The 13,293-nt window shown below is 42.9% G+C and overlaps 1 protein-coding gene across 1 annotated transcript in view; it reads left to right on the forward strand.

Annotated features, from left to right (window-relative positions):
• glrbb (glycine receptor, beta b) overlaps nucleotides 1-8,304 on the forward strand; it is a 32,070-nt gene extending 23,766 nt beyond the window's left edge. The window contains exons 9-10 of the mRNA XM_084041240.1: nucleotides 6,198-6,511; nucleotides 7,991-8,304. Coding sequence (XP_083897366.1) covers nucleotides 6,198-6,511; nucleotides 7,991-8,284 — 608 coding nt within the window. The 3' untranslated portion in view covers nucleotides 8,285-8,304. The remainder of the gene's footprint in view (nucleotides 1-6,197; nucleotides 6,512-7,990) is intronic.
• The last annotated feature ends 4,989 nt before the right edge of the window (nucleotides 8,305-13,293 follow it).

A 13,293-nucleotide genomic window follows, 5' to 3' on the forward strand; every position in this document is an offset into this window, starting at 1 on the left:
ACGATGGAAACTAGTAAATATAGGAAGCATGTCTTCAACAACATACCTTGAAATCAGCCTTTAGTTCTGCTTGGCTTTAGACTACAGCAGATGGCTCAACATAGGGACGGGAACCAGCCAGGTGCCTCCAATACCCTGATTGAACTCATCTCCAAACAATCAAGGGTAGGTAAAGAAGGAGAGGAAGGATAGGTCACTTCCTTGGTTCGGCAATTCCAGCTGGCAGATTCGTTGCACTGGGAGGCAAGATGGAGCTGGACTCTTTGTGCCTCACTGTCTGTGTCATGCAACAGTCTGACAGGAGTGTTTTAGACTCAACATAGGCTGCGCGGAGCAGTGTATCAAAGACCGTCAGTGCATACTGCTTTGGTTGAATTGATAAAACATGGAGCGTTAGCCACACCCACTAATCGAATACTCCCCTCAAAGTCGACGATTATTCAGGGCTCAATTATTTATTTGACAGCCTTAGAGGTTATGAATCGAGTCAGTGATCCTTTGGTCCTGAGTCACATCGATTCTCATTACGTAATCCATCCCTTCAAATTCCACTGACATTTATCAAACCTCAGGGCCTGGTGGGAACTGGCTCCTACTTTATGCCGTTTGCACCGGTAGCCTTTGGTAGAAATTCCCTTTGAGAAAACACCAAACCTTATTTTTATGTTTTTTTTTTTTTTTTACTTCTCTCCGTAAGTTCAACATTTATTCAGTGGAATGTGCCTGGGCACCTTCACAGAAACCCGATTGGATGTTTAGAGGGGTCTGTGTGAGAGTGTGGACTTTCCATCACAGTTACGCAGAGATAAAGGTCTTTGCTGTAGCAAACATAGATGTCGTTTCACAAGACTTGTATTTCTCCAAGGGTCACTGACATCATGGACCCAATCACCACCTCAGTGACATCATCCATCACTATGACAACATGGGGGACACACGAGCTGTCGAGCGTGGTGCCATGTCTGATGTCGTTTCATCTGTGCTATATCATTCTGTACAGCTTTAGTTTACAGACTATGATTCTATACAGCGGTAGACTACAGACTATCATTCTGTACAGTTTTAGATTACAGACTATCATTCTGCACCACTGTAGATTACAGACTATCATTCTATAGAGCTGTAGATTACAGACTATCATTCTGCACCACTGTAGATTACAGACTATCATTCTATAGAGCTGTAGATTACAGACTATCATTCTGCACCACTGTAGATTACAGACTATCATTCTGTACCACTGTAGATTACAGACTATCATTCTGTACCACTGTAGATTACAGACTATCATTCTATAGAGCTGTAGATTACAGACTATCATTCTGCACCACTGTAGATTACAGACTATCATTCTGTACCACTGTAGATTACAGACTATCATTCTGTACCACTGTAGATTACAGACTATCATTCTATACCACTGTAGATTACAGACTATCATTCTGTACCACTGTAGATTACAGACTATCATTCTGTACCACTGTAGATTACAGACTATCATTCTGTACCACTGTAGATTACAGACTATCATTCTGTACCACTGTAGATTACAGACTATCATTCTGCACCACTGTAGATTACAGACTATCATTCTGTACCACTGTAGATTACAGACTATCATTCTGTACCACTGTAGATTACAGACTATCATTCTGTACCACTGTAGATTACAGACTATCATTCTATAGAGCTGTAGATTACAGACTATCATTCTGTACCACTGTAGATTACAGACTATCATTCTGTACCACTGTAGATTACAGATTATCATTCTATAGAGCTGTAGATTACAGACTATCATTCTGTACCACTGTAGATTACAGACTATCATTCTATACAGCTGTAGACTACAGACCATCATTCTATAGTGTTTTGGATTACAAACTAGCATTCTATATTGCCGTAGATTACAGACCATCATTCTATACTGTTTTAGATTACAGACTATGATTTCATAATGTGTGTGTGTGTGTGTGTGTGTGTGTGTGTGTGTGTGTGTGTGTGTGTGTGTGTGTGTGTGTGTGTGTGTGTGTGTGTGTGTGTGTGTGTGTGTGTGTGTGCTTGTGTGTGTAGATTACAGACTGGCACACTGAGTCATGTTTAAGGTGCAAGTCACGACAGTCTATTGAGGGGAAAGTTTAACGAAGGTGGGCAGGGGAAGTTGGGTTTTAACACAACTTCTTTCCGGATCAGGGTATTTCCAGTTTTACTCTCAAGCTACATTGCCTATGGAAAAAACACTGAATAGATGTCAGTACACAGGAGAGAGCCTGTGGCTGTCTCTGCAAACTAGAGACATTTTTAGTCTCAACCTGGCATTTCAATGGGGAATGTGTAGCTCCCGACATCATCGCCCCCCCCACCCCCCCCCCCCCCCCCCAGCAGGTGGTCCAATCGGCCTTCCCAGGTGTAACAATGTCCCTCCCACTGATTTAACATGTGTATCGCGATGCAATTTACATCGATCAGCTGACCCAGGGCTATGAGCTGTCCATGGTGCTGTTCGTCTCGCCCCAAGCCTCTGCTCCCCCTAGTGGGCGAGTTGAGAGGTTCGGGCCCAGAGTGATACTCCACAATATACATACCGACAGACCGACATGTAGAATAGGCTCTATGCCCAGCAGCCATATTGTGAAGACATTCACAGGTGTTACCAATGATACTAATGAAGGCTCTGTTCCATTTAGTGCAGCACAGTGGTTCTCAGATTTTTCAATTTCTACGACCCCCATAACTCTGAGAGTGTACAAATGGAACCAAATGGACCTGTAAGGCTCCATTTGGTTCCATTTGTACACTCTCAGAGTTACACGCTTGTAAGGGGCCATTTGGAACCCCCTTAAGGAACCATGACCACATTTTAGAGCCACTTGGTGTAGCAGAGTGTTTCCAGTGAGCCAACATGCACAATAGCAGCACCCTGACTCTGTTTGACCGGAATGGAACAGAGCCTTCATTAGTATCATTGGTATCACCTGTGAATGTCTTCATAATATGGCTGCTGTGAAAAGAGCCTATAGAGAGAACTTAAGTTCCTCTTAAGACCTGTCTCGTATAAGTGGGTGACCGACAGAAGCTCTGGAGGTTTGGGCTGAAAGGGAGACTGGTGAAATGCGGCGATAGAGACACGATTCACCTCAGACAGAGTCTCTGCTCTGTTAGTTAACACTCTGGATGGTAGACTATAGTTCGCAGGCAGTTTCTAAAATATTATACAGTATAATCATGTCCTCTCCACAACAACCGGATAATCAGTTCTCCATGTTGGAAATGTCAGATTTTATTAAAAGTTTTAAAATAGAACTCTTCAATTGAACGCCATTCACAGCAGACGGGCCAAAGCCGAGCTTTGACATTTAGAAGACATTTCTCATTTCTCCTGAACAGGAAACACCCAATTACTCATCCGTCTGTATTTATACTGTTGAACTGGTTGAAGGAAAACATCCCAATGGTTCCTTTACTTCAGGGGTCTTCAACGGGGGGTCCGGGACCCCTAGGGGGTCCTCAGAGTCACTACAGGGGGGCCGCCAAATCTTTGTGTGATGGGGACTTTTTTTTTTTACACTCACGCTTCAACCCTAGCATCCCTATTCTGAGGGGAACATTAGCCAAAAATAGCAGATCTACAAGCTATTTTTGGCAAGGTTTGGCGCAGAGGAAAAAAATCACACCCAGTGTGAAGTGAGCGGTGTTATTTAGAAACAACAGTCAGTGGTCATCACAGTGATGGAAGCTCACTTCAGAAAAAAATGGATTTTTTGAAGTGCGTGGTGAAATTTATAGGTTATTATTTATTGGTTATTATTTCATCATGCGTCTCGCTAGCCAATCAAAGCAAAGGGTCTGAATAGAGTCAGCCAATCACGGTACGGCGGAAAGGGTGTGAATAGAGTCAGCCAATCACAGTACAGGGAAAGACCCAACCCCACTTATAGGAGCGGCTACACCGCTCAAAAAGAGCTGACCAAGTACTAAGTATTAAGTATTGAAGGTTCAAGTGGTTAAAACTCTGAAAATACACATTTAACATAAAGACAATATGTAGTGGGGGTCCCTGCTTCATCTCTCTCAGCTCTCTCTCAGGTCCTTGGCCTATAACACGTTGAAGACCCTGCTTTACTTCCTCTAACTGTAGGGATAATGTCCCAGTCCAGACCAGTTGATCTGCTAACCAGATCTTTTAACACCATCATGGTGTTAAAAGACACCTCTGGACCTTACAGATCAGATTCATCCACTGTTGTCTCATTCCACTCCTCCACCTCTCAACTCACCATCCTCCTCCTTCGATCCACTCCTCCAGTTGTTTATCGCCCCCTTTCTTCATCATCATCACCATCATCCCTCCATCTGGTCCTGAGAGCTCCGTTCTCCGTTCTCACAGTGGAGTCATTTCAGGTCAGTCACCGCCCAAAGAGCTGGGACCACTGTGTGTCATGCTGGATTGTGTGTGTGTGTGTGTGTGTGTGTGTGTGTGTGTGTGTGTGTGTGTGTGTGTGTGTGTGTGTGTGTGTGTGTGTGTGTGTGTGTGTGTGTGTGTGTGTGTGCGCGCGCGGGCGTGTGTGTGTTTATTCGTTTTACTATTACGATCCATGTTGGGACCACAAATCCACACAAGGATAGCAATCATTTTCAAAATTGTCCTTGTCGGTACATTTTTCAGGCCCCCTTGAGGGAAAGGGGTCATTTTCATGGCTTAGAAATATTGGCCCCAATCAAGATTCTGGTTGGGGCCAGTGTTAGAATCAGGCATCTAGGGGTTAGGGTTAGGACTGGGGTTAATGTTAGAGTTAGCGTTAAAAAAGGCACACAAATAAGTAAAAATTGCATTTTTAGCAAAGAATTGCTTTCGCGGTCCCCACAAGGATACTGTATAAGTGTGTACCTGTGTGTGTATATGTATGTGTGTATTGGTGGTTGTAGGCCTGTTATCAAGTCATTATCCTTCAGAGTCAGAATCAGTAAGATCTTTATTGTCATAACCAGATGCGTGTACTGTACAAGAAATGTGACTTATGTACAGTGTAAACTATTCCTCTTTCCAACAAATGGAAACTCACTTTATTGCCAGTATGTAGGACATACTGTATATGAATTAGTTACTAGGGCAATAACAAATTACAGTACATAAGCCAATGGCTGGACAATAAGCAGTCCTTCACAGATGTCAAGCATGGCATTATACATCACCATGAGTTTGGGTTGGATTGGCGGGTGGACGGGGAATGAACTGGATCTTTCAGTTCACACTACAATCAACATGAACCAGGGAGGCGAAGCGCTCTGTTCTGCCTCCGCTTCCTTTGTTATGCAAAAACAGAGGGGCTTCTATATTCAGAAAAAAAAACAGACTGTGTTTATAATTAACCTGCCCTTCAATAAGCTCTGAGAAAAGCTCATTTACAGCCCCGCAGAACATCACGGACGGATACATTATTTGAAAGGCCTGTTGTATTCCTTCTAATGCAGTGGTTTTCAACCCTTTTCATATCAAGGTCCATTATTTATTCTGCATTTCAGCCACGGAGCACCGTTTGATGAGATTTAGACTCCTCAGACCCAAGATTTAGAATATGCTGCCGTTGGACAAGATTTTGTCCGCAATTCCATGCTGTATTGATGTTGGTACCATAGGAGAGATAACAGGCCAACGTTGATCAAAATAACAATTCTTTAATTAAGTAATGCAGCTGTTTAACAATCATTTTACATAATTTAACATAAAATAAAACCATTTGGTTTTATTTTATGTTCTCAAGAGTTAAAGTGTTAAAGATCTATTACCAACTCTCCATCATTTAGCTGGGGACCACCTGGAACCCCCTCAAGGACCACTGGTGGTCCCCGGATCACTGGTTGAGAACCACTGTTCTACTGTGTACTCCATAGACACTTTTTTTTAAACAGACAACAATAATGTTTCTAGACACTTAACTGCGTGATGTACGTAAGGGTCCATTTGGTTTCATTTTACGTTCTCAAGAGTTAAAGATCTAATAAGGGTCCATTTGGTTACCAATTTAGCTGGGGACCACCTGGAACCCCCTCAAGGACCGCTGGTTGAGAACCCCTGTTTTAGAGCGCAACATGATCTTCAGCCAATACAATTCTAACTTTATAAGGTGACTCCTTCTATCTCTCTCACGCTTTCTCTCTCTCTCCCTCCCTCCCTCCGTCCCTCCTTCTGTGTCCAGGCATCCTGTCGGTGTTGTCTCTGTCCTCCGAGTGCACGTCTCTGGCCTCCGAGTTGCCCAAAGTGTCCTACGTGAAGGCCATCGACATCTGGCTGATCGCCTGCCTGCTGTTTGGCTTCGCCTCGCTGGTGGAGTACGCCGTGGTCCAGGTGATGCTCAACAGCCCCAAACGCATAGAGGCCGAGAAGGCCAAGATGGCGGCCAAGGATAAGGCGGAGGGGAAGACACCGCCGGCCAACGCGAAGAACAACACGGTCAACGGCACCCAGGGGACGCCGCTGCACGTCAGCACCCTGCACATCAGCACCGTGCACGTCAGTACCCTGCATGTCAGTATCCCACGCATCAATACAAATTAAAATGCATATCAATGCCCTGCAGTGGTGTACTTAAGTAGGTGTTTTTACTTCTTTTTTTTTTTTACTGTTTTTACTTTACCGGAGTATTTCCGGAGTATTATTTTATTTGAAAACTTTTAGTTTGAAACTTTGAGGATTTTGAGTATTATTATAAAACATACATTAACCACTTCAGCCCTATATTCACTTTGGCTATTTGAAAATAGACAATCTACAAGCTTGTGGATCTGCTTTTTTTACCGTATACATGACAAACTTGTGATATGGGACTTTCTGCGTAATGAGTACTTACTGATGAGTTTTTACTTTTGGTACTTTAAGTACATTTTGATGTCAATACTTTTGTACTCTTACTCATGTAAATTTTGAACACCGGACTATTACTTGTAACAGAGTATTTCTACATTGTGGTATTGATACTTTTACTTAAGTAAAACATTTCAGTACTTCTTCCACCACTGGTACCCTGCATTACCCTACATTAGGAAAGCTGAGAGGGAGACAGTGTAGGAGAGACAGACAGTAGGAAAGCTGAGAGACAGACAGTGTAGGAGAGACAGACAGACAGTAGGAAAGCTGAGCGGGAGAGAGTGTAGGAGAAACAGACAGTAGCCTTTCTGTGGACTTGATGCCCCGCTCTCTGGCTCTTGGTCAGAAAAGCTGATCTCAGCCATCTGTTGTGAGAGAAGGAGAGAGAGAGGAATGTGAGTCTGTTGGCTCTGTTGCTATGTATGATACTGTAGCTTCCATTTGCTGGAAAGAGGAATACTGTATGTCAGATTTAAAGCTACAGTCTGCACATGTGAAGTAACGTGTTTGTTTCTTCTCATCTGGGCTGTCTGATATGAAACAGTGCTTTTTTCAGTGATGGAAAGTAATTAAGTACATTTACTACAAGATTTTGGTATTTTTACTTTAGTGGAGTATTTCCAATTTTCAGTACTTTACTAAAATATTGTAGTTTTACTCCACTACAATTATTTGAAAACTTTAGTCACTAGTTACTTAGTAGAATTTGATTATTATTACAAAACATTTAGTAACCACTTCAGCCCTATATACATTTCGGCCATTTGAAAATAGCCGATCTACAAGCTCACATTGCGTTGCATTGTGAGCTTGTAGATCACTACTTTTTTAATACATTTTATATATTTTTTTGAAAACTTGTGAAATGGGACATTCTGCATAATGAGTACTTTCTACTTTTGGTACTTTAAGTACATCTTGATACCAATACTTTTGTACTTTTACCCAAGTAAATATTTTATTCCGGACTTTTACTTGTAACAGAGTATTTCTACATTGCAGTATTGATACTTTTACTTAAGTAAAACATTTTAGTGCTTTTTCCACCTCTGGCTTTTTTATACTGTAACTATCGCTTTTTTACACTGTAACTACTGTAACTATCGCTTCTCTCTGCTCCCGCAGGTTGGGGAGACTCGTTGTAAAAAGGTTTGCACGTCCAAGTCGGACCTCCGTACCAACGACTTCAGCATCGTGGGCTCTCTACCGCGGGACTTTGAGCTGTCAAACTTTGACTGCTACGGCAAACCCATTGACCTCGGCGCCGGTCACGGCAAGTCCCACACCAAGCAGAAGAAACCGCCTCCCCCGAAACCGGTCATCCCCTCTGCCGCCAAACGCGTTGACCTGTACGCCCGCGCACTGTTCCCCTTCACCTTCCTCTTCTTCAACGTCGTTTACTGGTCCGTGTACCTGTGAACGGCCTCCCTCACCTCCTCCCTCCTCTACCTCGCTATACAAGCTCCTTACTGCTCACTATTTATTTTAAGGGCTTCACTCCAAAATGATAGAGATATCCACCGTGTTGACGTCAGTGCTGCTCAGAGGCGATATGCTTATCAACCAGTGCCATTATAGTTGTACTACCTAGCCAGTTCTATTTTTTGAAATATTGAACAAAGAGTATCCTAAGAGTTTTTCTATCTTTGTAAAAAAATGGATTCATGGTGTTTTGGAGTGAAACCCTGGTTTTATTGATATTGGCACTAGAGAGAAAGGCACAGCATCACAAGATTAATTCTTGTGATGAAGGGTGTATAAATAAATCCACAATCAAAAAGATAGATAATTTATTTAAATTAATATTACTGCAGAGATCTATGAAAGAGCACTGTAAATAAGTACTGTATACCCCCTGCCCATTCCCCGGGAACTCGCTATAGGTTGCAACTTTTATTTAGCCTTCAGTACAATGTATACGATTGTGAGTTCCTTGCATGTTGAAAATTGCATGTATATGAATATATAATATATAAATATATGATATGTTATTTATTAGAGTTTTGCTATGATTTGCTTTTGCAGAGACTCTGTGTGGATCTGTGAAACACCTTGTAAACTGTTCTGATGGTTACTGTGACACTGCCACTCCGTTAATTGTAACGTTTGGTAACGAGCTTTCACTCAATCCCGTCATCCCCAGTCCAACCCACTCATATCTTGTATAAAAGGGTCACTACTGTGTGGCCATGTATTTTGTGAAATTTACACGGAAACTATTAAAGTTATAAAAACCTCAATGTGTCGGAAGAGTTCTTATTCAGTGAAGGTTATCAAGCGTGTTATTTGTTTTAAATAACCTATTTTATATAAAACCAAATTGAATACAGTCTGTATTTTGTATAATAACCTATTTTATAACACATACTGTAGGATACAGAGAAACCAGATGTATTAACCATGTGAACCCTAGTATCCCTATTCTGGGAATGTCTTAATAGTTAAACAATTCACCGAAAACAGCCCATCTACAAGCTCACGAGATGCGTTGTGAGCTTGTAGATCTGCTAGTTTCAGTGAAGAGATTTGGTGTAGAGGGGGGAAAAGGCGGGGGCCCAGTACAGACCTCTGGAGGACCCCAGTCGACAAAGTATATGGTTCAAATTTGAATCATTGTGTTAAGATATTATGCAGTAAAGAGGATAGAAAAAGAGTAACATATCTAAAGTACCACAAAGATTAAGAAAAAGTACATTTATTACTAATATCAAACTTACAGTTACAGCAACTGACTGTTAAAGTAACAAAAAAGGGAAAGCACAAGTCTTTGGGGAGGCCAAAGCCTAAACAACAAACAAAAACAAAACCCCACCTGAAAAAGAAAGACTATGCCAGACCAAACAAAAAAACGTATCTACACTATCTGAACATAATCAGATTAAAAAAGGGGGGAAGTAAAATAATTGGCAGCACATCCCTACCCTACCCTGAGCTTCCCTTTGCTTTATTTTGCACACAAAACAGTTTATGATACAGTCTGCTTAACAAAAAACACTCTAACAGGCACACAGGCTAAGGTTGCATCATGTGGTGTGAGGAGTGGCAAAAAGGTGCTGCGTTTCTCACTCAGGCTTTTATTTGGCTGGTTGACAGAGGATGAAGCCTAGCCCTGGTCCAGGGCGTTAGTGAGTTCTCTCTAACGCTCTGCCAGGCGCGCTGCTCTGCTCATAGACCGAATATTCCACTGCCGATGTCTCCGTCTTTAGTAAAAAAATAAACAAAACATTTCGCTACTGACCGAAACAAAGGCTGTTTTGTGGTGCTGAAAGTCTATTCTCCAAGGTGGGAAGCCTCTCAGGACCCCACCTTCTCTGCATGATTTGCACTTTTGCACGATTTTCTGCACTTTTCTGGGCAGAAAATAAAACATGTCCGCCAGACTGAAATTATTTTAATTACTCACCTGCGCCCTCTACAGATCTGATCAATATAAATTAGCATTGGCCAGATCTGTAGGGGGCGCAGTGAAATAAATACAATCATTTCCGCCTGGCGGACATATTTTATTTTACACAAAAAGTGTATTTTACAGAGAAGGTGGGGTGCTGAGAGGCTTCCCACCCTGGCGAATAGACTTTCAACAACACAAAACTGCCTTTGTTTCGGTGAGTAGCAAAATGGTTTATTCTTTACTACAGACGGAGACCTTGCACGGCAGTGGAATTTTCGGTCTATGAGCAGAGCAGTAGGCCGGCAGAGTTAGAGAGAACTAATCAAAGCTCTGGACCAGGGCAAGATGAAGGCCAGGTGTGTCCCCAATAATCCCCTCGCTCTTCCTTCAATCTCCACTGCCTCTCCCTCCAATCACTATGGAGCACTGACAATTCAAGTTAATGTGTATTTTCAGACATTTAACCACTTAAACCGTCAATACTTAGTGAACTTGACCTTTCACCCTGTACTTAGTCTACACCAAACCTCTTTTTTCGACGAAAATAGAGGCATTGTGAGCTTGTTGATCTGCTATTTCTGGCTAAAGTTCTTCTCAGAATAGGGATACTAGGGTTCAAGTGGCTAATGTAAAATATTTGGCAGCCCACCTGTAGTAACTCTGATGACCCCCTAGGGGTCCCGGACCCCCTGTTGAAGACCCCTGGTTTCGAGTGTGTGTTGTGCTCCCAGCAATCTGTGCATATAGCCTATGGTAGATGTGTACAGGTAGGGGTAGCCTATCCTCCTGAGAGTTACTAATTAGAGAGAAGAAACCCATTGATCTCCTGCTGAGACGCACATATTAAGCGTCAGCACAGCTGTTTCTTCCGCAGAGCGTCTGACCCGCTCTAATCTACCAAAACCAATATCAATTATTCATAGCAAACATACAGGGGCAATACGCCCTCTGACTACCATTGCGAGACTTCTCATGAAAGCCGTCTGTGGCGTAATGAGGCGAGATAGATGGCCACCTGATGTCATGACATTGAACTGGGCGCGGTGGAGCAGAGCAGAGCCCTGGCTGATGAAGGCTTAAAGTACAACCCAAATGTCACCGCTGAGATAAGGGTTTGTTTGGGGATGTTTGCTCAGACTATTACTGTCTCAGACGGTCATCAGCAGCAACTGTTTCGCTAGATCCATCAGTACACACTCACATACGCACGCACACCCCCCCTCTCCCTCTCCCTCTCTCTCTCTCTCTCTCTCTCTCTCTCTCTCTCTCTCTCTCTTTCTCCTGGCTTGAGTAAGACACTGAATCACAACCTGATCATTGGTTCCCTCCGCTGTGTGTGTGTGTGTGTGTGTGTGTGTGTGTGTGTGTGTGTGTGTGTGTGTGTGTGTGTGTGTGTGCCTGTGTGTAGTCATGTGTTCAACCCACATAACAAAAAATGTATAAAACAATAGAATCTATAAATGTGTCATAATTATTTGAGGGCCCCTGTGAGGCCCCAGCACCTGGATATATCCTAACTTCTCATCTTCAATACTGAATGAAGAGTTTGTGCTCTTTAGTGCCCTCTACAGGTCAAGGCTGTTAGAATCACAGTCACTGTAACTTGGTGAGATGCTCACACGGAAGACATTAGACATTACACATGATTATTATAAAGAGTACAACAGCAAGAGCAACATTTCAATGAAATGAAAATGAAAACAAGAATTATTTCAGCAAAAGATAATTTGATTGTAGGCCAAAACGTGAAACCACCTCTTATAGCGCCACCATGAGGCCTATTTGAACACTTTGGGGTGGTGGTTCTTCCTTGGCCTACTGGGGTTGTGCGTGCTAAGTTTCACACAGATTTGATGTTGTGTTCATTATTTGTGGCATTTTGTGCAAACGGGCCCCTCTTGCAAACTTTAAAAGCCAGTTGCTGCCAATCAGAATGGAATATCATAACTGATCACATAACTACAGAGATATGGTGTACTGATTTGTATGAGGTTTGGACCAAATCTGTAGGAGTAGTAGCAAAACTCATGTTTTGATAATGCCATTATGGGCTGTCTGTGGCATAATGGGGAGTTGCGGCATGACTCATGAGCCAAGAAAAGGTTTTGGGGTAGCGGGTCGTCCTTGGCCTACAGGGAGTGTGCATGCAAAGTTGCATGCATGGCAATTGGTCCAGTGGTGCCGGAGATTAGCTGTTCACAGATGGACACACACACACACACACACACACACACACACACACACACACACACACACACACACACACACACACACACACACACACACACACACACACACACACACACACACACACACACACACACACACACACACACACGGATGGGCAGGGGCGAAAACATAACCCCCTGGCCTTCGGCTGTCCAGCCTGGTGGAGATAATAATCAGTCTTCTTCTGGGTTTAAAATGGAAACCACCTAGCATATTCTTTAGTAAAAATAGGGAAATTGGTCCTTCATGTGTTAATAAGGACATCCTGGTCAGAACAACAGGAACCCCTCTCATGATTGCTTTGATCGCTGAGGCAGGACTGTCACTTCTCAGCAGGTGTGTGTGTGTGTGTGTGTGTGTGTGTGTGTGTGTGTGTGTGTGTGTGTGTGTGTGTGTGTGTGTGTGTGTGTGTGTGTGTGTGTGTGTGTGTGTGTGTGTGTGTGTGTGTGTGTGTGTGTGTGTGTGTGTGTGTGTGTGTGTGTGTGTGTGTGTGTGTGTGTTGCATCCCACTGTTTGCCAGCTCAGTAACCTATGTCAGCCAGTCAGGTTTCTAATCCAACAGGATTTGTCAGCAGGAGGCTGCCAGCAGGTCAGTACCACTACTGTAGGTCTGCTGCACTTGACTTCATAATAGCATGGTGTTTATTTCATATTTAATCCCCTGTACACCATCTGTGAAACAGTTTGTGGTGAACCTGTTAATTAAGAACGCTCAAATATTATGTTGAAATAAGGTGACTTGAATGCTGAAATATGTTCATACAGCATATGTATCTGCATTTACTATGTATGTGTTTGTATGTGTATA

Source organism: Gymnoscopelus microlampas, assembly GCF_963454915.1.
Source record: "Gymnoscopelus microlampas genome assembly, chromosome: 18".
Taxonomy (NCBI): domain Eukaryota; kingdom Metazoa; phylum Chordata; class Actinopteri; order Myctophiformes; family Myctophidae; genus Gymnoscopelus; species Gymnoscopelus microlampas.